Raw genomic sequence first — 23,344 nt, 5'->3', positions numbered from 1 at the left:
CACACAGGCCAGCATGTTCCTCAGCAACATTAATGTCTTCACAGTTACTCCACCAATATCAGAATAAAACACATTTGTTTGTCAAAATGCTCACTTAACTGAGTGGAAGTTATTTCAAGAAACTTTACCCAAAAAATGTAACTAAACAAATGCTGACCAAATTCGATCCAAGCAGAGAGGAAGATGGCAACTTTCATATGCTCCTCTTGTTAAGTGCTCCAACATGACTAAATGCCATCAACACGATGATCGAATGCCATTCCAAAAGGCTGCATAATCGGAGCACCATGGTTATTGAAGATTACAGCAGGAAAGGAGTACAAATACTTGTTGTTTTACTTTGGAATCTATAACTCCAATTTATTACTTCTGCAACCTCGAGATTAGTATTTATACAGGACACCAAATTACTTAAAAGATACATCTACAGAATACAATGGATACATTACTTTGCCACAAGACTAATTTTCATAAGTTTTGTTGTGAGGAAGACAAAATTCAACAGATAACTGTCACATGAAAACAGAAAATAAACGCACAGCAAGCACCAAAACTAATTCAGTTGTTGAATTTTTGAGTGGGTGATTTACTGGTCTTTGTAAAGCTTGCCCTTCCATTTGTAAGCATGATCTGGAATACAGTAAAAACAGCAAGAAACTCTACCTATCCCGTCAGAGCCAATGCTAAATATTATTTTAGCATCCCATATTAATCGGGAAGTACAGATTCTAAGAGATTTGATTTTTCTAAAACATTCACGTAGAGTAAATCAGTAGAATACAAACAGTGTGCGATACACATTTTCCAAGTATCACAAGTTAAAATATATTCCCATATCCCACTGCCCATCACCAAAATATAGAAATAAATGTGCATAAGTCACAAAGTGGAAAAAGGCCATTCGACCCAAGTAGGCTGTGTCTGTGTTTATCCTCCATGCAAGCAAACATACTCTGTTCCTATACCCCTTCAACCCATTTTCCTTCATCCACCTGTACAATCTAATCTTGAATGTTGGCATAGTTTCCATCTCAACCACTAACCCTAGCAGTGAATTCACAGCCTCAACTTTCTGCGCAAGGTTTCTTTTGCTTTTGGTTCCAAATCTCTTACAACTTGTATCTCTGGCTCTTTGTTCTAGACCCCTCAAATGCAGAAAACAAACTGCTTTAATCTATCCTATACTATCCTTTCATAATTTCAAACACTTGTATCACAATACCCCATAATCTGCATTCTTTTGATGAAAAAGACCCATTTTTCAAGTATTTCGCAATCTGTATTTTGTCATACCAGTGAATCTGTATTGTACCTTTGCTAAAGCCTCAATATCCTTCTATCATGTGAGGCCCAATACTGCATAGTATTCTAACGGAGCTCTTATTTTACATAGGCTCATTATCTTTTGGTTTTAATATTCTGTACTTGTGATAAAATAGAATTCTATTTCCTTTTATGTTAAAAGATCAACCTGATGTCCTCCCTTCTTTCTTATACATCATCACGTTAAGGTAACTTTAAAAAAAAACAATTTCAATATACTGTTAAAAGAAGTTATTGCTGCTGCTTATGCTGACCTGAAGACAGATCAGCACATTCCTGAAAGAGGATAAAATGTGTATTATACAAAGACTTGCAGCACTCCAGCTACATTCGTAAACAGTCAATTAATACAACAGACACCCACGATTCCTCACACAATGGGTTCCTGATCTCTACTGGTTAGACTTTAAGTGCCTCTTGTTCACCCTGACCTGCTTTTGTGCATCCTCCAATGGCTGTTTAAGGCATTGCAAGTTGAGATTTTGCAACAGGTCACACCCATTTGCCTTTTTAGTAAATAGGAGAGCAATTTGTTTTTCTCTTTCTGAATTAAACTCCCTTAGTATTTTTTAAAATGAGCTTATATAAAACTAAAATAAAGCAAAATACTGCAGATACTGGAAATCTGAAAAAAAAACAAGAAATGTTGGAACCACTCAGCAGGTCTGGCAGCATCTGTGGAAAGAGAAGCAGATCCGAAGAAGGGTCACTGACCTGAAACGTTAACGCTGCTTCTCTTTCCACAGATGCTGCCAGACCCGCTGAGTGGTTCCAGCATTTCTTGTTGTTATTTTATATCAAACTATTTCTGTATGAAATGCTTGAACTTACTTTATACTGTTTTGAAATAAAGATGTGGAAAAGCTTTTCAAAATTTTATCCATGAGTCTCACGTTATATAATTTACAAAGTTTCATAACACGTTTCGGTGGAGTCATATTTCATGTAACATATTAAAGTTTCAAAATTCATTTCAGAAAAGAAAGCACTCAAAAAACAAACCATTTCAATAAAAATACATGCCTGGCCTTTTCACATATAGGAATACAGAAAGTAACTGCACAAAAATTTGGGCTACCATTAACTGTCTGCCTCGATGATAAATTGTTAGAAATAAATGCTTGCTACAGTGTGCTGCTCACTTTGGCTAGCTCTCAAGAAGCCCATTACAGTGCAGCTACTGCAATACGAGCTGCCAAGTGTTCAATCTTTTTTAGTGCCTAATTTTATTCTTTAAACACTACCAAGGTGTAAAGTTTTTTCCCCAGTTGAAATGCAACTCATCTCTGAATATGTTATCAGCCACCATAACTTATATCTTACGGTTTCAGGGTCATCTTCTTCCACAATACAAGGTTTTCCTTCCTTCTTTAATGCCTTTCTTTTTTCTTTCATCTAAAATAACAAAAAACACACATTTTGAAGGAGTCACTTCTAAAGAAAATACTTGTTTCAGAATACACTGCAGCTGACAGAAGCTTTGTCAATTATATATTTTACATTGAGTTCAGTGGTAAATGCATAGCACACACATGGTTTAACACTAAGCCAAAAGATCAGGAATGACTAAGCTTTAATACTTTGTCTGCAATAAATTAGCAGAACTGGCAGAAGGCGACAAAAGGGGTGCTACCAGTGACTTCAGTGTTGCCGGACTAGGTAGGAGGAAGGATTACAAAAAGGTAGCCAGGATTCATATTATCAATTACAACCCAGTGACATCTGCTGGAAAGCATCTATTGCAGACATTGCAAAACATATACAATGCTCATCCTGATTGAGCAGGCAGTTAATAAAGCCAAACTACCTGATTTTCAGCCAAACCTGCTAGAGGGAATCATGCAGGGAGACCAGACAAGTACAATATTAAGTTTGGTTGTGATGGTCTCCCAGATAAATAGCACACTGACAAATGGCCCAGGCTTAAGCACTTATATGGCACCTACAAAATAGCAAAATGTGGCCTGGTATTTCAGAAAAAGCAGGGGGGCTGTGGGGAGCAGAGAAGAGCAAATGGAATCAAGGAGGAAAGCTGATTGAAGGTCGACTTGAAAAAGTAGATTTTAATGTCTTTAGGAGATAGGAAAAGTGGTACCATGACAGAAGGGCTCAGAGTTAAAAGTGCGGGAGCAGTGCGACAGCTAAAGTAGCAGGCAGGGCCGGGAAGATAAGGGATGCATAAAAGGCCAGATAGAAGAGTAGAGGGAGTGGGTTGGAGGAGGTTGCAAAAACAGAGTGGGTGAGGACAAGAATCCTGAACTCACCACACTGGTCGATAGAAAAGCCAATTAAAAATAAAAATCAGTAGTAGGTGAGCAGACTAGTGTGAAGTAAGATGTAGGTAATTGAGTTGGAGTTCAAAGCATTAAAAATGTCCACCTAAACAAAGTACCAGGTGGTTGTTACCCAGCTTGCAGAACAGGACAAATGAATGGAGATAAGCAGAAGAGGGAAGAAATTACAAAATGTTTGCAGAAATATTTCAATCACTATTTCTGCCATTGCAATCACAGAATCCTGCAGAGAATTCTTTTCATCTAGGGTTAATAGTTATACAGGTACAGAAAAAAAAAACACAACACAGACCAGTGATATTTCAAAAGAAAAGTTACATGTTAAGAAGTTGTATAATTAGTGATATTTAGTAGGGTGGATAGGTAATCCACTGAAAGGAAGTGAAAAATGTGTACACATTTTTTGATAGAGGATTTATTTGAGGTACAGTGCATATATTTGCTCTAATGTCTTTATTTGATTGCTTTATAATGATTGTGAAACTGAGTCGTATGGCAAGAACACATCTGGTATGGGTCAAATGCAAAACTTAGATAAAGTTAGATAAAACATGAACATATTTTTGCAAGTTTTACTCTGAAGGGTAAATCAAATATTAAATTGATGAACAGTTGAAGCTACTGAGACTCAATGCACAATTTTGTCAGAATGAAATGCAAGAGTTTGCTGGTACTTAGACTACCAAACAGGAGGAAACTAGCTTCAAGTTCCAGCAGGGTCTGACATTTCAATGTGCCAAAAATGTGAGATATGAATTTCAGTTCCCAGTTGAGTCATTAGATGGGAGTATCTGTCACAGGGAGTAAAAATAGAACCCAATGTCCTGCTCTACACTACGAAGTACAATTTTCACCAGCTTAACCACAGAGCTGCACAAAAGACTCTGTCTTTGGAGCAGGGGTAGAAGCTGATTGGAGTAAACAAAAATTCCACAGTCCAACCAACTCCACTCGGCCTCCAAATTTGATTCTCAAAGTTTTAACAAATGTCTGTAAATTAACGAGTATAAAAAATTAAATTGAATTAGTTCAAGCTCAGTAATTCAGAAGCTATAAAATAGCCCTCTGATATTTCTGACAACCCCGAGAAAAGCAAGGCAACTGAAGTATCACCAGATAATGTTGTCTCTTGGTTTTGTGTCACAAGTTATGTACACAGTGCAACAGAGCTATCTAGGGGCAGAACAGAGAACTGCTGACCATAAATTCAAAAAGGAAAAAACCACAGAAAGATACAAACTATTTTCTCCTTTTCCTTCTCGTCTCTTGTAGGTGCTGATCCCTGCTGTGGACAGTTCCGTGTGCACCAGTTGCTCTCCATTAACTAGCTAAATAGTCAATTTTCACTGGGCAATCTGGACTGGCAGGCTTTTAACTGTGGCCGGGCCATCACACCCAAGCCCGATCCCATCCTCTCCTGATGTCCACATGTGGGCACTTACTACATATTTAACAAAAAAGGCGTTCCTCCTCTAAAAACTATACACTCCTTCTCTTGTATGTGTTATTTTAATCTCCTAGCACTTAGAAAATGGTGTGTGGCTTTAACACTTTACAGTTTTTAATAGGGATTAAGTCACAAAATCTAATAAAACGGAGACAGTGATAAATTATGTTTATGACAAAAACTATTGAGCCATTGTATCATAAAAGTCAGATCATAAATCTGACATTCAAATAACTTAAAGGAGGAATAAATTACATTTGTAGCAATGCTTTGGGTTGAAACTGCGCTATACGTTAATAGTAAATTAATGTATCATGGTGAATATTGAACAACCTTCTGATCCCTACAGTCAACTTTTAATTCTTTAATTCAAATTATGTTAACTTCAATTGAAAATGTGCAAAAAACCTCCTGTACTGCGCTAGTAAAATTGCTCAATTCTGAATGATGGATAATTTGAATTTTTCAAGCAAAATATGACTACAAATTAACAATTCAAGATTTTATTTGGACACTGGATCCCAGCATCACCGGCATTTTTGGTCACTGGAATTCTAGTCAAACTAGTTAAATATTGACCTGGCAAAGATGATAGGAACATACCGAATATAAATCGAAGAACAAGATATTACAATATTAAAATGGTATTGATTCACCTTTTAGAATTCACTATTTTGTGACAGATACATCAAAACAGTGCCCATTCTAAACTTATATATGCAGGAAGTTCTCTTATAAGTGGCTAGGGAGGATAGTCCATCCTAATATTGTCGCTAGGCTTAACGTATTGGTACATGAAAAAACTGCACTTCAGCCTACATGCTCTAATGTTGTAGAAGTGCTTCCCACGCAACAGTTTTAATTCATCACCTCAAAGTGTTCCCACCATTACGACTGAGATGTGTGACTACCAGCACTTTATTTAATGCTATACAACTAGATGTTTTTTGGAAGGATAAATTCCATTAACTACTGCTTGCCTTTACTTACAGTTCAGGTGGACACATAGATAATCCTGCACATAATGAATAACATCTTGTCAGACTAAACATGTTACACGTACGTGTTAAGTCAAATGCAGCATTGACAATAAACTTGGTTAAGTGAGAATACAAAGCTTAAGCAATATGCTATTCCATCTATTAGCAGACTATTAACAGAGTGGCAGCAGCTGTAGGGCAATATTTCTGTTATTTAAGAGATGGGATAAAAGATTTTTATATTCCCCTGGATGTGTCAACATGTAATCAAAATGTACACTGGCTTCACGCAATAAATGTGTGAACAGACACTTAAATGTACAACAATCTCATCAAAAATGTATTTAAAATGTGTGAAAGTAGAAAAAAAAGGAACATGATATAGATCAGAAACATATACGACTTTCCCCATTTGATTGGCTTGGTAAAGAGTATAAGAGTGAAACAAATTCATGATGTGCTTTGCCAAGAAACAGGTCATCCAGTGACATCAACATGAACTCCCACATTCTGAACAGAACATTCCGATTCGATAACACTTGTTCAAGGCAAAAATCAGATCAGTATGTGCCCTTGGTTCCAGAATAATTTTCTTGTTTAAGGTCTATTCTCAGGAAAAACATACCCCTGCTGAGGCGATCCGACCAGTAGAGATTCCCTTTGTGTATATTTATTTATTTTTTAACAACTATCCAATCCATCCATATTATGTTGGCATGGACTGTTTGGGCTGAATTGTCTGTTTTTATGCAATGTATTCTACGTAACACGAGTACTGAATGGTGCTACAGTTGAGCCTGAAAAGAACTGAATCACAAGTAGTAACATCTATATTTTTTCACTGGCACATGGGTTGAGGGTTTGTGTCCCACATTTCCACAATGAGTATTACCATCATAAAAGAGGAGTCAGGTTTCCATCAGAATTGCTACCATTATACCAGACCACCACTAATATGCAAGTTGTACTGAGCCAGCGTCCACACACCCTCCCACCTTGAGGAGTCACAACACAGATAATCCCTCTGCAACAGTGAAACACGTTGGTGTGGTGCAAGGACTTGAATTTTCTCCCCTTTCAGTCCAGCTTTCCACTCTGCATTAAAAATTCTCTTTTTCTGAATCTGCACCATCAAAAAATTCTCTCGCCCTCAAAGACAACTACCCCATTATTTGACTTTTTCTGGGGCACTTTTTGAAATGCATCACTTGTTGAGACTTATGTTGATAATACGGAAAATTAGCTGAATACCAATGCCAAACACTACTGCAGGGAATTGGAGGAGTTAGATTAGATACTATAACAATGAACTGTTGAAGTTTCTTCTGGCACCATCCAATGGCAAAAATAAATCAAACACCAAAGTACTAATTTTTACATCAGAATATGCTAAATGTGCGAGAAGGCACATACGTTTACACTCATTTATGACCAAGCTAATTGAAAAGTTTACAATGCCCTTTCATTAACAATTAACACGATAGACTTCATTACTAAAAAGACTGCAAGGCTATTGAAAATCTACTGAATACATAATGCATTGTAAATATTTGTTCATGTCAGCACCATAGTGTCATAGGAATAAAATGGGGGGGAAAAAAGGGGTTGGGGGGGGGGGGGGGGGGGGAGAAAATGAGGAGAAGGGAAGGGAAAGAGGATTACAGTTCAGAGATCCAATTCTTCTACCCTCAGACACACTTTCAAGCCCAGGAGTTGATAAGTATTGTTGCCAGAGAAATATATTAATCACGCACGCCATTCAGGTTTAAGCTCAAGTGATTAAAATTATTGCTTACATTGTGTTCTATTGTTTCCTTTGCTGCCTGTATCACATCGATAGCACGTTTCTTCTGTTCTGGCTCCAATAACATCTTGTGAGCTTTGTCAACAGCTATTGAGAAGGAAGAAAAAAGTTAGAATTTAATTTTGTCTGTAAGAACACAGGAATCATTTGCTAAACAAAAAGTACATTCTCAGCTCCAAGGATGGCCTATGGAGTAATAACAATGTCAATACAGTATGGAGCCATGCAGACAAGGTCCCAGATTCAATGCATAATCTGTGCCAAGTTATGTGATCTCAGTTGGAGAATGTTTGGGGCGCTTGGACGCTCCAGGATTCTCTCTCTTCAGATGTGCTGAGTAGATCTGAAAACACTCCTACGGGTAGCTATTGTTCATTTGCAAATCTATACGCGCACACACACACACACTTTCCAGCAAGAATCTGTGGATAGCAATCAGCAGGCACACTTCATTTTTCCTCCACCTCACTCACAGGCAAGGGGGGGGGCGGTGGCATAGTGGCAATGTCATTGGACGAGTAATCCAGCTGCCTAGGCTAAGGCTCTGGGGACATGAGTTTGAATCCCACCAAGGCAGATGGTGAAATGTGAATTCAATTAATAAATCTGGAATTTAAAAAAAAGCTAGTTGAATGGTGACCATGAACAAACCATTGTTGATTGTTGTAAAACCCATCTGGTTCACTAATGTCCTTTAGGGAAAGAAATCTGTTGTCCTTACCTGGTCTGGCCTACATGTGACTCCAGACCCACAGCAATATGGTTGACTCTTAACTGCCCTCTGAAGTGATCTAGCATGCCACGCGGTTGTCAAGGGCAATTAGGGATGGGCAACAAATGCTGGTCTTGCCAGCGATGTCCACATCCCATGAAAGAATTTTTTTAAATTACATTCAACTGTGTCCCCCAGATACTACTAAACAAAGAACAGTACAGCACAGGAAAAGGCCATTTGGCCCTCCAAGCCTGCGCCGATCTTGATGCCTGCCTAAACTAAAACCTTCTGCACTTCCGGGGACCGTATCCCTCTATTCCCATCCTATTCATGTATTTGTCAAGATGCCTCTTAAACGTCACTATCGTACCTGCTTCCACCACCTCCCCCGGCAGCAAGTTCCAGGCACTCACCACCCTCTAAACTTTGCCCCTCTCACCTTAAACCTATGTCCCCTAGTAACTGACTCTTCCACCCTGGCAAAAAGCTTCTGACTATCCACTCTGTCCATACCGCTCATAGCTTTGTAAACCTCTATCATGTCACCCCTCCACCTCCGTCTTTCCAGTGAAAACAATCCGAGTTTATCCAACGTCTCCTCATAGCTAATGCCCTCCAGACCAGGCAACATCCTGGTAAACCTCTTCTGTACCCTCTCCAAAGCCTCCACGTCCTTCTCGGAGTGTGGCGACCAGAATTGCACACAATATTCTAAGTGTGGCCTAACTAAAGTTCTGTACAGCTGCAGCATGACTTGCCAATTTTTTTACTCTATGCCCCGACCGATGAAGGCAAGCATGCCGTATGCCTTCTTGACTACCTTATCCACCTGAGTTGCCACTTTCAGTGACCTGTGGACCTGTACGCCCAGATCTCTCTGCCTGTCAATTCTCCTAAGGGTTCTGCCATTTACTGTATACTTCCCACCTGCATTAGACCTTCCAAAATGCATTACCTCACATTTGTCCGGATTAAACTCCATCTGCCATTTCTCCGCCCAAGTCTCCAACCGATCTATATACTGCTATATCCTCTGACAATCCTCATCACTAACCGCAACTCCACCAACCTTTGTGTCGTCCGCAAACTTACTAATCAGACCAGCTACATTTTCCTCCAAATCATTTATATACTTCTGGCCAAGTTCAGCAGAAATCAAATCTGGGACCTTCCTTGTCTGTGTAACTTACTCGTGTACTATAAATCCAATAGGGAATTCAGGAGAAACCTCGTTACCCCAAAGGGTGAAACTGGGGAATCTAGATAAACACGAGTAAGAAATTAATAGAAGTTTACACTGATGGGGTTAGGTGAAGAGTGGTGAGAGGCGGCTTAAGTGGAGCACACACACACCAGCATAGACCAGGTGGGTTGAGTGGCCTGTTTCTGTGCTATAGTTTCTACGTAGCTGGTGTTTTTATCCACTAGGCCGCCAGAGGTGGTTACTTTATTGCTTGCTCTTTCCATGTGAATTTTCTGCTTTCCCTACTTCTCCGCTGCTGAAGGCATTGATTCCTTGCTGGGGTACAGGTCATTAAATGATGGACATTTTTCAAATATCCATTATTTATGCATTAACACTGACAGTGTTGCAGGCTAGTGAAAACTGCAGAGCATCATATGCAAGTTCAATGCTGCCCTCACCTCAACACTGATGCACGCACATTTGCAGGAAGGGTTGCTAGACAGCCCATAAGAGTCAGAGTCGTACAGCATAGAAACAGGCCCTTCGGCCCACCGCGTCCATGCCGACCATAATGCCTATCTATACTAATCCCACCTGCCTGCATTAATTCCATATCCCTCTATGCCTTGCTCATTCAAGTACCTGTCCAGATGCCTCTTAAATGTTGCTACTGTTCCTGCCTCCACCACCTCCTTTGGCAGCTCATTCCAGATACCCACTGTTCTTTGAGAGACAAATCTACCCCTTTGAACCCCTCTCACCTTAAATCTATGCCCTCTAGTTTTAGTCACCCTTACCATGGGAAACAGACTCTGGCTATCTACCCTATTTATGCCTCCCATAATTTTATATACCTCTATCATGCCCCCTCAGCCTCCTTCGCACCAGGGAAAATAGACCCAGCCTAACCAATCTCTCTTTCTAACTCAAGCCCTCAAAACCAGGCAACATCCTTGTGAATCTTTTCTGCACCCTCTCTAGCTTAATCACATCTTTCCTGTAGTGCAGCGACCAGAACTGCACACAGTACTCCAAGTGCAGTCTAACCAATGTTATGTACAACTGTAGCATGATGTCCCAACTCTTGCACTCAATGTCTCGGCCGATGAAGGCAAACATGCCATACGCCTTCTTCACCACCCTGTCTACCTGTGTTGCCATTTCAGGGAACTATGTACTTGCACCCCAAGGCGTGTCTGCTCAACAACACTCCCCAGGGCCCTGCCATTCACTATATATGTCCTGCCCTGGTTTAACTTCCCAAAATGCATCACTTCACACTTGTCTGCGTTAAATTATATTTGCCAATCCCTTGCCCACTTTCCCAGTTAATCTATATCCTGTTGTAACCTTAGACAACCTTCTTCACTGTCCACTATACCAATTTTGGTGTCATCTGCAAACTTACTAATCATGTCCCCTACATTCACATCCAAGTCATTAATATATATGACAAACAACAGAGGGCCCAGCACCGATCCCTGCGGCACACCACTGGTCACCAGCCTCCAATCTGAAAAACAACCCTCCACTACCACCCTCTGCCTCCTATCACCAAGCCAATTTTATATCCAATTGGCTAGCGTACCCTGGATCCCATGTGTTCAACCCATGGACACTAAGCACAGTAGCCCTAACTGAGATCAACCAAATAAATGTTAGGATTCCATATAATTGAAAATTCAATTAGATGCTATTAGAAGACTCATTCTAATAATGAATTTGTCAGCTGAACTTTTGTCTAGTTTCCCAAACATACACTACCAAGATCCAGAAAAATCGTACCACTGCTGCAAGTCTTATTCCTATCAAGGCTGCATTTTCTTACCTTCAAAAGCCTTTTGTGCTCTTTCAGGATCATCTTGATTTTTGTCTGGATGGACCAAGATTGACAGCTAGAATTGTGAAGAAAAGTATTTATGATACATGCATAATTCAAGATTAGAACTTTTATACAAATCACTAGTGCAGCAATTTTCACAGAGGCACAGAATTCGCATTACAATGTATGAAAGACTTAAATCCTTCTTGATAATCTGGGTATTCTTAATCTTTTCCCTTTCTATTCTTCACCCTTTGCTTTCATTAAAGTCTGTTATTTTCCAATTCCTAATTTACTCTACATTTGCTCCACAGCTTTCAGTAACCTAATTTAAAATCTTTCCTGTTTGCTCCTTCTCCATCTGACCCAAGGAGAAAAACAAATCTATCCTTTTCCCTCCCTCATTTCAACCTCAAACTGAATAGATCCAAAAACTTCATGCAGATACTAAAACAATGCTAAAATAAACCTTGCCTCAGGTCTGCTAACAACACAGACTAAAATGGTAGTGTATTGAACCTTCTGCACAATAAAACTTGTGTTGATAGAGCATTAAGCATTGCATTTAAAAGCCAACCCATAGCAAGTATCAAATAGTGACATCACGTAAATGATTAATCCTACTACTGAACCTGATAGTTTATTTGCTGACTCTGTCTGTTCTGGTACTGAGCTATACAGACCAGGAAGGTCCCAAATCTGATGCCTGGTATGTGCCGAATTAGCTGGTCTGAGCTGGAATTGTAGTAGATCACTACAACAGGCCTCAAGCGTGCTCAGATTAGGAATGATGTTTTAAAAAAAAAAATCAGCCAGAGTTCTTGTTCCTGATCACTATCCAGTGACCACTGCCTGAAAGTACATACGTGTGGACGCTGGGTGAGGGTAGCCTGACGATACTCACTGTCTGGGCTCACTGCTGAAGAATGGCCACTTGGGCGAGGTACCGGAGGGCTGCTTGCACCCAGAGAACCATACCCCAACGTGAGTCAGCACCTTGAGGAGGGGAGAGAATTTGGAAAAAAAAAGTGTCGATTTTCATAGGCTAGTAAAGGATATGCTATGTCTAGTGCATGATATGGGCCCAGTGAATTAAAATAAAAAGCATTGCCAAATTTCTTTAACATAATTAAATTACTTTTAATTCAAAAATCATAGAAAACTTCAAGGTAGTAATGTTTCTTACAATGAAAAACAACAATCAGCATTAGTAATGTCAATTCCTGTTAAGTGAATAATTGTTTCCCCACAAAAATCTCCCTCTAGAGTACAGTGAAATGTTAGTAAGGATTATTTGTCACATAATTACTATACACTTCCTCCACTTCCTAAATTCTTCTACTAATTTTCTCCTGAAGGTGTTGACTCATCCTGGAATGTGATTCCACAGGCATTGGTTGCCTTTCAGTACCTCACCCATGGCTTGCCTTCATATGCAAGTCTAGATGTCAGCAAGCTATTCTACATGGGGGACATCACAGTCAAGCCCAATGTTGATCTCACCTGATGTTCCCACACATGCACAGATAGGACTGCTAAAGCTCTGAGAGTGGAACCTGGATTCTTCTGGTCCAAAAGGATCAGTTGCATTCTGTCTTTACCAAATGGCCCATCGGTACTGGGGGGAGGGGGGGGGAGAAAGAGGAGGCGCGCAGGTAGATCTTTAATTGTAATTTCTGTTAACTTGCTTTAATTCGGTATTGTATAATATTGAAACAACACATGTCATGCAACATATTGTACAAACGATAATTGTGCCTAATTTGGACTCTAACCAAGGCAAAATATGCATTTGAAAAAAGTATTCACTTAACAAGAATTTTCAACCAAAACAAGAGTTAACAAAAAATGATGGATACAGATAGAAATTGTTTTGGAATTTTCAATTTTTATTCACTCACTTAAATTGAATCGACTGTACCTAAGGTCTGTTGCTACCTTAGCCTGTAGCATGGCAAACAGAGATGTGTCTACCTGTCTGAACCTCTTTTTCAGCTCTTCATCTGTTGCTTCAGGGTCTACCTGCAATACCTGTGTAACAAAACATATGTTGGTAACCACCATCATGCATTAAACTTTTGTTTTTTTAAAGGCACCATTAGGAATTTGCTATATTAGAGCAAGTTGACTGAATGAGATAGTAGCTTTATAACAATGTAGTCCTAAAGTAAGCATGTTACAAAGACTTCATCATTAATATTTATACACAACTTACAGAATATTTCATTCATTGGAATCCAAAGTTGCTGAATGCGAAAACAAAGGCTATCAGTAGCTTATTTCTAAACACATCCAAAAAAATTTACATCAATGGGGAGTTTCTGCTGGGCCACGATTAGTCTAAAAATCAGCCAAACCAGCTCAAAAGATCAAGGAATTTTAAGTGTAAATTACATCAAGCACAAATCAAGATCCTGCAATCTTTGACGCTGATTTTAAAAAAAACATTCTTGGAGTCAGCCCTGCCCACAAACACGGACATGCCCCCAGACAGAATTATTGAGCATGGCGAGTTTCTGCCAATTATACCCGTTTGCAACCCTTCGACTGGATTCTTCAGATTTTAGTTCGCCTGGGGGTTTGTTTTGCCAAAGACGTTATAGGTATCTTAAATTCTAAATATTAAAAAATATTTAGTTTACTCAGAACTGACTAGTGTACACCAATGAAACTAGTCAATGGTTCTGCATAGTTCTATAAAGCCATTTTCAGTTATTTAAAATCAGATTACTTGCAGGTGTTGGACGAGACTCATAAAAAATGCTCATTTTTTGTGATACTCTCATTTTCAGGTGTATTAATAAAACAGCACCAGGTTACCATTCTTAAATGCAATGAATATCTTTTAATGCAAGGAAAATAAAGTAACAATTAAGTTCTAACATACTGCCCAACTGCAGTGGTTCATGGAAGATTTTAAGTTTATTACCTGCAAATTAATTTGAGCAGAAACTTGAAGCATTTCTATTTGGAAAACTGCTGCAATTTTGAGAAAAATTGTGCCCAGATTGCCAATTATGCCAAAAACGGAAACTACCACTTCATATAAACAACCTGTACTTACACAGCACTTTTAATGTAGCAAAATTCCCCAATTCACAGGCATGTAATCATACAAATAAATTGATGCTGAACTAAGGAGACATTAGAACAGATCAAAGAGGTAGATTTTAAAGGAGGAGAGCGCGGTGAAAAGATCTAGGTTGGTAATTCCAGAGCTTAATCCCTAGACAGTTGAAGGCATTGCCATCATAGAAAATAGGAGTAGGCCATTCAGCCCTTCGAACCTGCTCCAACATTCATTATGATCATGGCTGATCATCGAACTCAGTAACCTGTTCCCGCTTTCGCCCCATGCCCTTTGATCCCTTTAGACCGAAAAGCTATATCTAATTCCTTCTTGAAAACATGATGTTTTGGCCTCAACTGCTTTCTGTGGTAGCAAATTCCACAGGCTCACCACTCTCTGGGTGAAGAAATTTCTCATCTCAGTCCTGAAAGGTTTACCCCGTATCCTTAGACTGTGACCCCTGGTTCTGGACTCCCCCATCAGGAACATCCTTCCTGCATCTACCCTGTCAAGTCCTGTTAGAATTTTATAGGTTTCTATGAGATCCCCCCTCACTCTTCTGAACTCCAGTGAATATAATCCTAACCGACTCAATCTCCCCTCATACGTCAGTCCTGCCATCCCAGGAGTCAATCAACAATGAAGCGATGGAAATCGGGGATGAACAAAAGGCCAAAATTGGAGGAGTGCAGAGTTTTCAAAGGGTTGTAGGACTGAAAGCAGTTAGAGGTAGGGAGGGGTTAGGCCAAAGGATTTCATAACAGCAATAAGCATTTTAAGTTTGAGGCACTGCTGGACGGGAAGCCAACTTGAGTCAGCGAACACAGGGGCGATGGGTGAACTGGACTTGGCACATGTCAGGATACAGGCAGCAAAGCTTGGATTGAGCTGAAATTTAAGAATAGAAGATGGGAGGCCACCCAAGAGAGCACTGGTATAGTCAAGTCTGGAGGTAACAAAAGCATGGCTGAGGGTTTCAGCATTAGATGGCCTGAGGCAAGGACGGAAACAGGTGATATAATAGAGATGGAAGTGCAGTTTTAGTGACGGAGAGGGTATAGGATCAGAAGCTCAGCTCAGCATCAAATAGGATGCCAAGATCGCGGGTAATCTGGTTTAGCTTGGGATACACGCCAACAAGGGGGATGGCTAATGAAGGGAGTTTTTGACAGTGTCAAAGACAATGCCTTCAGTCTTCCCAAAGTTTAAATAGAGTGACTTTATGCTCATCCAGTATTGATGTTTGGAGAAGCAGCATAGTAAAGAGGCAGTGGGAGGATCAAGAGGGGAGGTGGTAGTGAGGTAGAGCTGGGTGTCGTTAGTGTACAGTGGAACCTGACGCTGCGTTTTCAGATTCTGTCACTGTGGGACAACACATCGATGGGAGAAATAGGTAGGGGCCAAGGAGCAGGGAAGAGAAGCCATTGCAGGAGACTCTCTGGTTACAATAGGATAGATAAGAATGGAACAACGGAGCAGAGGCGTTGGAGGAGAAAAGTGCTGATGTGGTCAATCATGTCAAAAGATACAGAAAAGTTGAGATGGATGAGGAAGAATACTGCACCACAGTCAGCAACATAGGATGTCAGGAATTCAGACATACTTCAACTGAAAAAAAACTACAAAAGTTGGAAATAGACTTACTTCAAATGGATTTAAATTGATGTAGGTGGATCCAGGTCTTGTCAATCTTTCAATTTGCTGTTTTGGGGTTAGAACAGAGTCCCTCTTTTCAATCTGCTTAACCTGCAAGAACATAAAGACCGCATTTACTAAATATGTTTTTCAAAATTAGTAATTTACAAATATCTCTTATGGATAGGACACAAAACAAATTGACGATTGAGAACACTAGTACTCACAGCCATCTTTGAAAATGTATGATGAACGCAAACAACTTGCGATTATATAGCGGCTTTAATGTAGTAAAACACGCCATGGCGCTTCACAGGATTGTTACTGAACAAAATTTGATACCAAGCAACATAAGCAGAAATTAGGAGAGATGACCAAAAGCTTGGCCAAAGAAGTAGGTTTTAAGCAGCATCTTAGGCTGTTTAGGGACTTGGCAGCTCAAAGCACAGCCATCAATGGTGGAATGATTAAAATCACAGAGGCACAAAAGGCCAGAAATGGAAGAGCATAGATATCTCAGAGGTTGTAAGGCTGAAGGAGATTAGAGAGATAGATAAGGACAAAGTCGAGAGGCATTTGAAAATAAGGATGAGAATTTTAAATTGAAGGCTGCTTAACTGGGAGCCAATGTAGGTCAGCGAGCACAGGGCAATGGCTGAAAGGGACTTGGTATGGGTGTAGGATATGGACAGCAGAGTGTTGGATGATCTCAAGTTTGTGGAGGGTATAATGTGAGAGGGCAGTCAGAGGTGCACTGAACAGTCAAGTCTAGAGGTAACAAAGGCATACATTCAAAATAGTTGCAGTGACATTAACAAGATACATAATCAGTTTGAAATACTGCAATGTTCTGTAGCAAGTAAAGGACTGCTACCTGACCCGAACCAGATGGGACCCAATCACGTGTCGGGTTCGGGTCACTCTTCTGAGTCTGGCTTTCGGTCTCGGGTCGAGCTGGGTCAGACACACGCAGCAAGAAGTGTTAAAAGTAAAAAACCTACCTGAGCTGGGAGTCCAGGACATCAACGAGGGAAACTCTGAGTCTGTGCAGTGAGCGGTGAGCGTCTCTATGACGTCATCATGCTCGTGCTGCAGTTTCTTGCAGATTGGGAATCGCAAGGTCGGTAAAGGGAACATTGCAGGTGGTTGGGTCGGGCTCAGGAAAAAAAACGGATGACTCGGATCGGGGGGGGCTCGGGTCAGGTTTTTGTTGTGACCTGAGCAGGCCTTTAGTAGCAAGGTATTATACTTACTGAACAAGGAAAATAAAAACAGATGGGCGAGAAGGGATAAAAGGCTCTTTGCATAAGAAATAGAAAATGAAGCGCAAATCAACAAGTGTAACTAGAGGCCTGCTACCCGACCCCGACGGGACCAGACGACATGTGTCGGGGTCGGGTCGATCTTCAGGGTACGACATTCAGGCTCGGGTCGGGTCAGGCCGAGTCCAAGTCGAGTCAGGTCGGGTCGGGCCGGAGACACACGATAAGTGCTTTGCCGGTAAGTATTGACATTTTTTTTTTTTTTTAAACTTACCTGAGCTGGGAGTCCGGGACAAAACTGAGTCTGCGCAGTGAGTGAGTGACGTCACGATGATGTCATCGCACATGCACTGCAGCTTCGTGGAGATTCCTAGTCCGAAGGTAAGTAAAGGTATGGTCGGGTCGGGCCAGGCTCAGGGCAAAATCAGAGGGGCTCGGGCCGGGTCTGGCTCAGGTCCACGGTGGTTCGGTCGGGTTCTTTTTTCCCGACCTGAGCAGGCCTCTAAGTGTAACATCCCAATACTGAAGCAACAACTCAACAATGGTAACAGACTGAGTGAGCCAAGAGCAAGTTTAAAATAGCAACATTATTACATTGCTGGACCAGTCTCAGGCGGTACTGAGAGCAAAGGCTAATAAAAGAAATAATGTCTCTTCCATCATCAATCAGGAAGCTTAATTGCTGTGCTGAGGTTTTTACTAATTTTATATTGTGTGTTTGGATACACACAAATTAAATACATTTTCCAAGTAAGTATCCAAACAGTAGGTTGCTGTATACCATACCTAGGGATTAAAATCAGGTTTACTGACATCTACCAAGAAATTCTTAAATTTACCTTGGATGGTGAATCAATACAAATCTTTTCTCTCCTAAATTTGATGGAAAACACCCTTGAAATTTCTCACTGTTTTAACAAAAATCAGGTTCAGAGATACACATGCGTAACATTCATGTATATTACATGCTGTGCAAGCCAAACGTAATTGCAATGTGCACCTACTCTAAACATCGGAACATAGAAATAGGAGTAGGCCATTCGGCCTGTCAAGCCTGCTCTGCCATTTAAACAGATCATGGATGATCATCTACCTCAATGCCATTTTCCCCACTATCCCCATATCCCTTGATGTCACTGGTATCCAGAAATCTATCCATTTTTGTCTTGAAACTCAATCCTTGAGTATGTTCCACAGCCCTCTGGGGTAGAGAATTCCAAAGATTCACCACCCTCTGAGTAAAGAAATTCCTCATCTCAGTCTTAAATGGCCTGCCGCTCATTCTGTGACTCAACCCAATGTTTGATAGGAAAGGAAACAAAAGCTGAACAATTTAGATTTTTATGGATCTGCTTTAGGTCTGACTGAGAACTATACACTATATAGTGCGAAGATCAGAAAAAAAGAGAACTTTAAAAAAAATTCTTTCATGGGATATGGTGTCACTGGCAAGACCAACATTTGCTGCCCATCCTTAATTGCCCTTGACAACTGAGTGGCTTGCTAGGCCATTTCAGAGGACAATTAAGGGACAGCCACCTTGAGAGTCTGGAGTCAATGAAGGCCAGACCAAGTGAGGGCGGCAGATTTCCTTCCCTAAAGGATAGTGAACTAGATGGATTTTTATGACAATCAATGATAGTTTCATGGCACCATTACTGTGACTAGCTTTCAATTCCAGATTAATTAATTGAATTTAAATTGCACCAGCTGCCATGGTGGGATTTGAACCAGTGTCCCCAGGACATTCAAATAAAAGCAAAATACTGTGAATGCTGGAAATCTGAAATAACAGAAAGTGCTAGAAATACACAGCAAATCTGGCAGCATCTGTGGAGAGAGAAACAGTTAACGTTTCAGGTTCTGATGAAAGGTCACAAACCTGAAACGTTAACTGTTACTCTCTCCACAGATGCTGCCAAACCTGTGTATTTGCAGCACTTTGTTTTTATCCCTCAGGCATTAGCCTGGGCCTCTGGATTACTAGTTCAGTGACATTACCACTACACCAATGTCTCCCATAAAATTGGAGACACAAAAATGGCATTAAGCAGTATCTGCATTTTAAAAAGTCAGCAATGAACTGGTCAGCATTGGGAAGGAGAAACAAAATACCTCAACTAACATGATTTTTTTTAAACTTCTAAAATATCAAGATCACTGGACTGATTCTCTACATCATGCACGTATTTCAGATTCTGATAGTGAACAGCTGCAGACAACGGCTAGTCAAAATCTAAACTTGAGTCAATAAAAAAAAGCACTACTACTTCTAAACAGTGGGAAGATACACCATCGGTGACATTTGCCAAGCCTCCCGAACATCCCAAAGCACTATTTATGACCAGCCCAACATTCCAACAGACACTAAACACCAAGGTGGTTGAAAACGGAGTAGGCGCAATTCTGTCAAAAGTTAGGTCATTGAACAGCCCTCTCATATTCAGAAAATACCACCTGGTTGCGTTGGGGGGAGGGGGGGGGGGGGGGGAAAAAAGAGGTGATTAACAAATTTAAGCTAAAAAATTCATAATGCCCGTTCCAATGTTCACAGTGAAACCCCATCCAACCAAATATCTTACAAATAAAACTCTAAATTAACTGGAAGACAGGTGTTTTGCCTTTCCTATAAATACAGGAATCTGTATTCCACTTACTAACCTGACTGACCTGAAAGTTGGTTTCTTTCAGTAGTCCTACGTAAACCTACAAAGAATCAATAAGCCCTCTGTTGGCACCAATCAGCACATAACAAGAGCTGCTCAATTTCACAGACATACAACTGAAATGCTGTTTTGAGATTTCAAGTGTCCTGATGTTATGAGAACAGATGCATATTGATCCAGCAACTGATCAGCCAGCTCTGCCACAAATCATTATGAATTCAAGAAAGTCGTAAAGCAACAATTTGATTTGGAGCCTTAATAGCTTGGCTCAAAATAGCACTCTCATCTTGGAGTCAGAAAGTTCCAGATTCAAGCCCAAATCCAGGAATTGAGCACATAATCTAGTGGATATTTTAGTTCAGTGTTGGAGCAGAGCATTGTCAGAAGGGCCATCCCTCAGATTAAACTTTAAACTTGAGCTCCGTCTACCTATCCTGGCAAGGGGAAGGTCCAGTGCACTATTCAAAGAGGAACAGAGAATGTTTTGCCACTGTCCAGGACACCATTCACACTTCAACTATTACCAAGAACAAAATAACTAGTTATTCATCTCATATATATAGTCCTTTTCACAACCAGACATCTCAAAGCACCGTACAGCCAACTGAAGTACTTTTGAAGTGTAACCACTGTTGTAATGCATGAAGTGCTGCAGCCAATTTGCACTGTTTGCAAACTGGCTGCTGTAATTGCCTTAAGAATGGCACCAGTTCAAAAGTAAGTCAGTGATTACAAAAGCTTAACAGCAAGATGAGAATGCAATAAAATGCAACATAAACGCAGTTTTTATTGTTGTAGATGGTGCACGGGGAGCCGCAAGACATTATATACTAATGGACCAGTCAATGCAACTACTATCAACTGCGCTGGTAGGAATCCTGCCTGAAGTCAGAGCTGCTATGTATAATGAAACAGAAAATTCTAGAAATACTCTGCTGGTCTAGCAGCATCTGTGGAGAGAAAAAGAGTCTACATTTTAGGTCATCCTGAAACATTAATTGTTTCTCCCTTCACAGATGCTGCCAGACCTGCTGTGAAGTTCCAGCATTTTCTGTTTTTATTTCAGATTTCCAGCATCTGTAGTATTTTGCTTCTGCGATTTATAAAATTGCCAAGAACTCTCAGATAACCTCTGGAAACTTCTACTTGTCAGATATTAAAGTGCTGTACTTGTCCTTTTTTTTGCAAAAAATTACTTTGCTACACTTAAAGTTACAAATCACAAGGTTGTGGATTCAAGTCCCATTCCAGGACTTAAGCACATCATCCAGAAACTACACAAACCCAACAGTGTGGAAAATCCACATTGTCAAACATCCCTTTCTAAATCACCCATTAATTCAATCCTAATCATTGCATACAAGTCCTTTTCACAACCAGACATCTAAAAGCACTGTACAGCCAACTGAAGTACTTTTGAAGTGTGTGTTGTAATGCATGAAATGCTGCAGCCAATTTGCACGCAAGATTCCACAAGCAACGCGATAATAATGTTTTTGTGATGTTGATTGAGGGATATTGACCAGTACAACAGGGTAACTCCCCTGCACTCCTTCGAAATAGTGCCATGGGATCTTTTATATCCACCTGAGAGCAGACAGGGCCTTGGATTAACACCTCATCCGAAATATGGCATCTCCAACAGTGCAGCTCTCCCTCAGTACTGGCACTGGGAGTGTCAGTCTTTATTGGCACTGAGGTCCTGGAGTGGGACTTCAACCCACAACCTTCTGACTCCAGAGTCGAATGTGCTACCTACATTACAACAGTAACTACACTTCAAAAATGCATTTCATTGTGTAAAGCGCTTTGAAACGTCCAGGGGTCGCGAAAGGCGCTATATAAATGCAAGTCTTTCTTTTACCCACTGAGCCACAGTTGACAGGTGCTGTATTGCTTGCGACATTAAAAACCACGTAAAATACTCAAGATTGCATCTAAAAGTAGGCCGGGTAAAATAAAGCAAAACAATCAGAGAGACGAACGAGGATTTCCATGCCTCTGCAAGGCCTAGGCCTCAGGCTGCAGCGGCCTTTCTCAGAGAAGGAGGAAACCACTCGGCGCGGCAAACATTCAGTCAGGCCCTTCCCTGCTCGTTTTCCGGCAAGCTGCCTTTACCTCGGTAAGAAACAGTTTAAAAGCTTCCTCTCCGCCGGAATCTACCCCGGGAGCCAGGCTTCCAGACGCCGCTCCGCTCTCAGCCGCCATTTTTCCCCACCCCCCTGAGAACCACGTGACCCGCGTCGCCGCCCCCGACCTCTAGGCGCCGCTAGTGGGCGGCGCAGCCCCGGTTGATTGACAGGAGCAGAGCACCAACCACAAAGCTGCCTTCCATCATTGCAAATCTTGAGTAGACATAAATCAGACCATTAAACACTGCACCCTTTAAGCTCAAAGATCTCCATGTCTAAGGAAGGAACAGGAGGCAGAACAGCGAAGGTTCACTTGGTTTCTGGGATGACAGGGTTGAATAAATTGAGCCTTTACCCTCTGGAGTTGAGAAGAATCAGAGGTGATCTCAGTGAAGCATATGATTCTCAAGGGGCTTGACAGGGTCAACACTGAGGGCAGAACTTTTGAACCCCGCCAAGGTCGGGAATAGAGGCGGACAGGGACCAAACATGCTGGTTTCCCGACCCCATTCCCACGCTGACCATTTTTGCCGAGGCAGGTTCGGAGCCGACAGGGCTACCCACCCCCATGAGGTGGGTAGTCAATAAGGTTCAGTAAGATTCTTGTTAAGGGCACTTTAATTTTAAATTTACCAACATGACAGTGGGGACAGTTTAACTGCCTGGAGGCAGGCACCCAGCAGCACACCGGGGTTGACCAACCCTCCAGGCAGGACTACAGGCCCTCCCAACCTGCCTGGGTGTGGATGCAGCCAAAGGTCACCCTGTAGATGGATATCCCTCTCCCCCACCCCACCACCGACAGTGGTAGCCTGGTTACTTTTCCTGTTTCTTAATTAAATTTTTTAAAACGCCGGTGAGAGTGTGTCTCCATGTCGAAGCACCCTCTCAGTTACTTACCCTTCATTGCAGCCTGCTGTTTGTTTTAAGCTGGAAGGCCTCTGATTGACCCTCCAGCTTCAAGGGCCCACCTGCCACCCTTAATTGGACAGGGAACTGTCTCCGTGC

At 41.1% G+C, this 23,344-nt stretch overlaps 1 protein-coding gene across 1 annotated transcript in view; it reads right to left on the bottom strand.

The window, feature by feature from the left end:
- The window catches only part of dnajc8 (DnaJ (Hsp40) homolog, subfamily C, member 8), a 41,457-nt gene extending 19,025 nt beyond the window's left edge, over positions 1-22,432 (bottom strand). The window contains exons 1-6 of the mRNA XM_068011676.1: positions 22,323-22,432; positions 16,286-16,387; positions 13,546-13,602; positions 11,578-11,644; positions 7,841-7,935; positions 2,647-2,718 (exon numbers count right to left, since the gene is read on the bottom strand). Of these exons, the coding sequence (XP_067867777.1) occupies positions 2,647-2,718; positions 7,841-7,935; positions 11,578-11,644; positions 13,546-13,602; positions 16,286-16,387; positions 22,323-22,412 (483 nt within the window). The 5' untranslated portion in view covers positions 22,413-22,432. The remainder of the gene's footprint in view (positions 1-2,646; positions 2,719-7,840; positions 7,936-11,577; positions 11,645-13,545; positions 13,603-16,285; positions 16,388-22,322) is intronic.
- Positions 22,433-23,344: the final 912 nt, after the last annotated feature.

The sequence above is a fragment of the Heterodontus francisci genome, chromosome 31 (assembly GCF_036365525.1).
Source record: "Heterodontus francisci isolate sHetFra1 chromosome 31, sHetFra1.hap1, whole genome shotgun sequence".
NCBI classification, from domain to species: domain Eukaryota; kingdom Metazoa; phylum Chordata; class Chondrichthyes; order Heterodontiformes; family Heterodontidae; genus Heterodontus; species Heterodontus francisci.
Note: the sequence above shows the minus strand (reverse complement) of the source record. Positions and strands in the feature narration are given on the sequence as shown.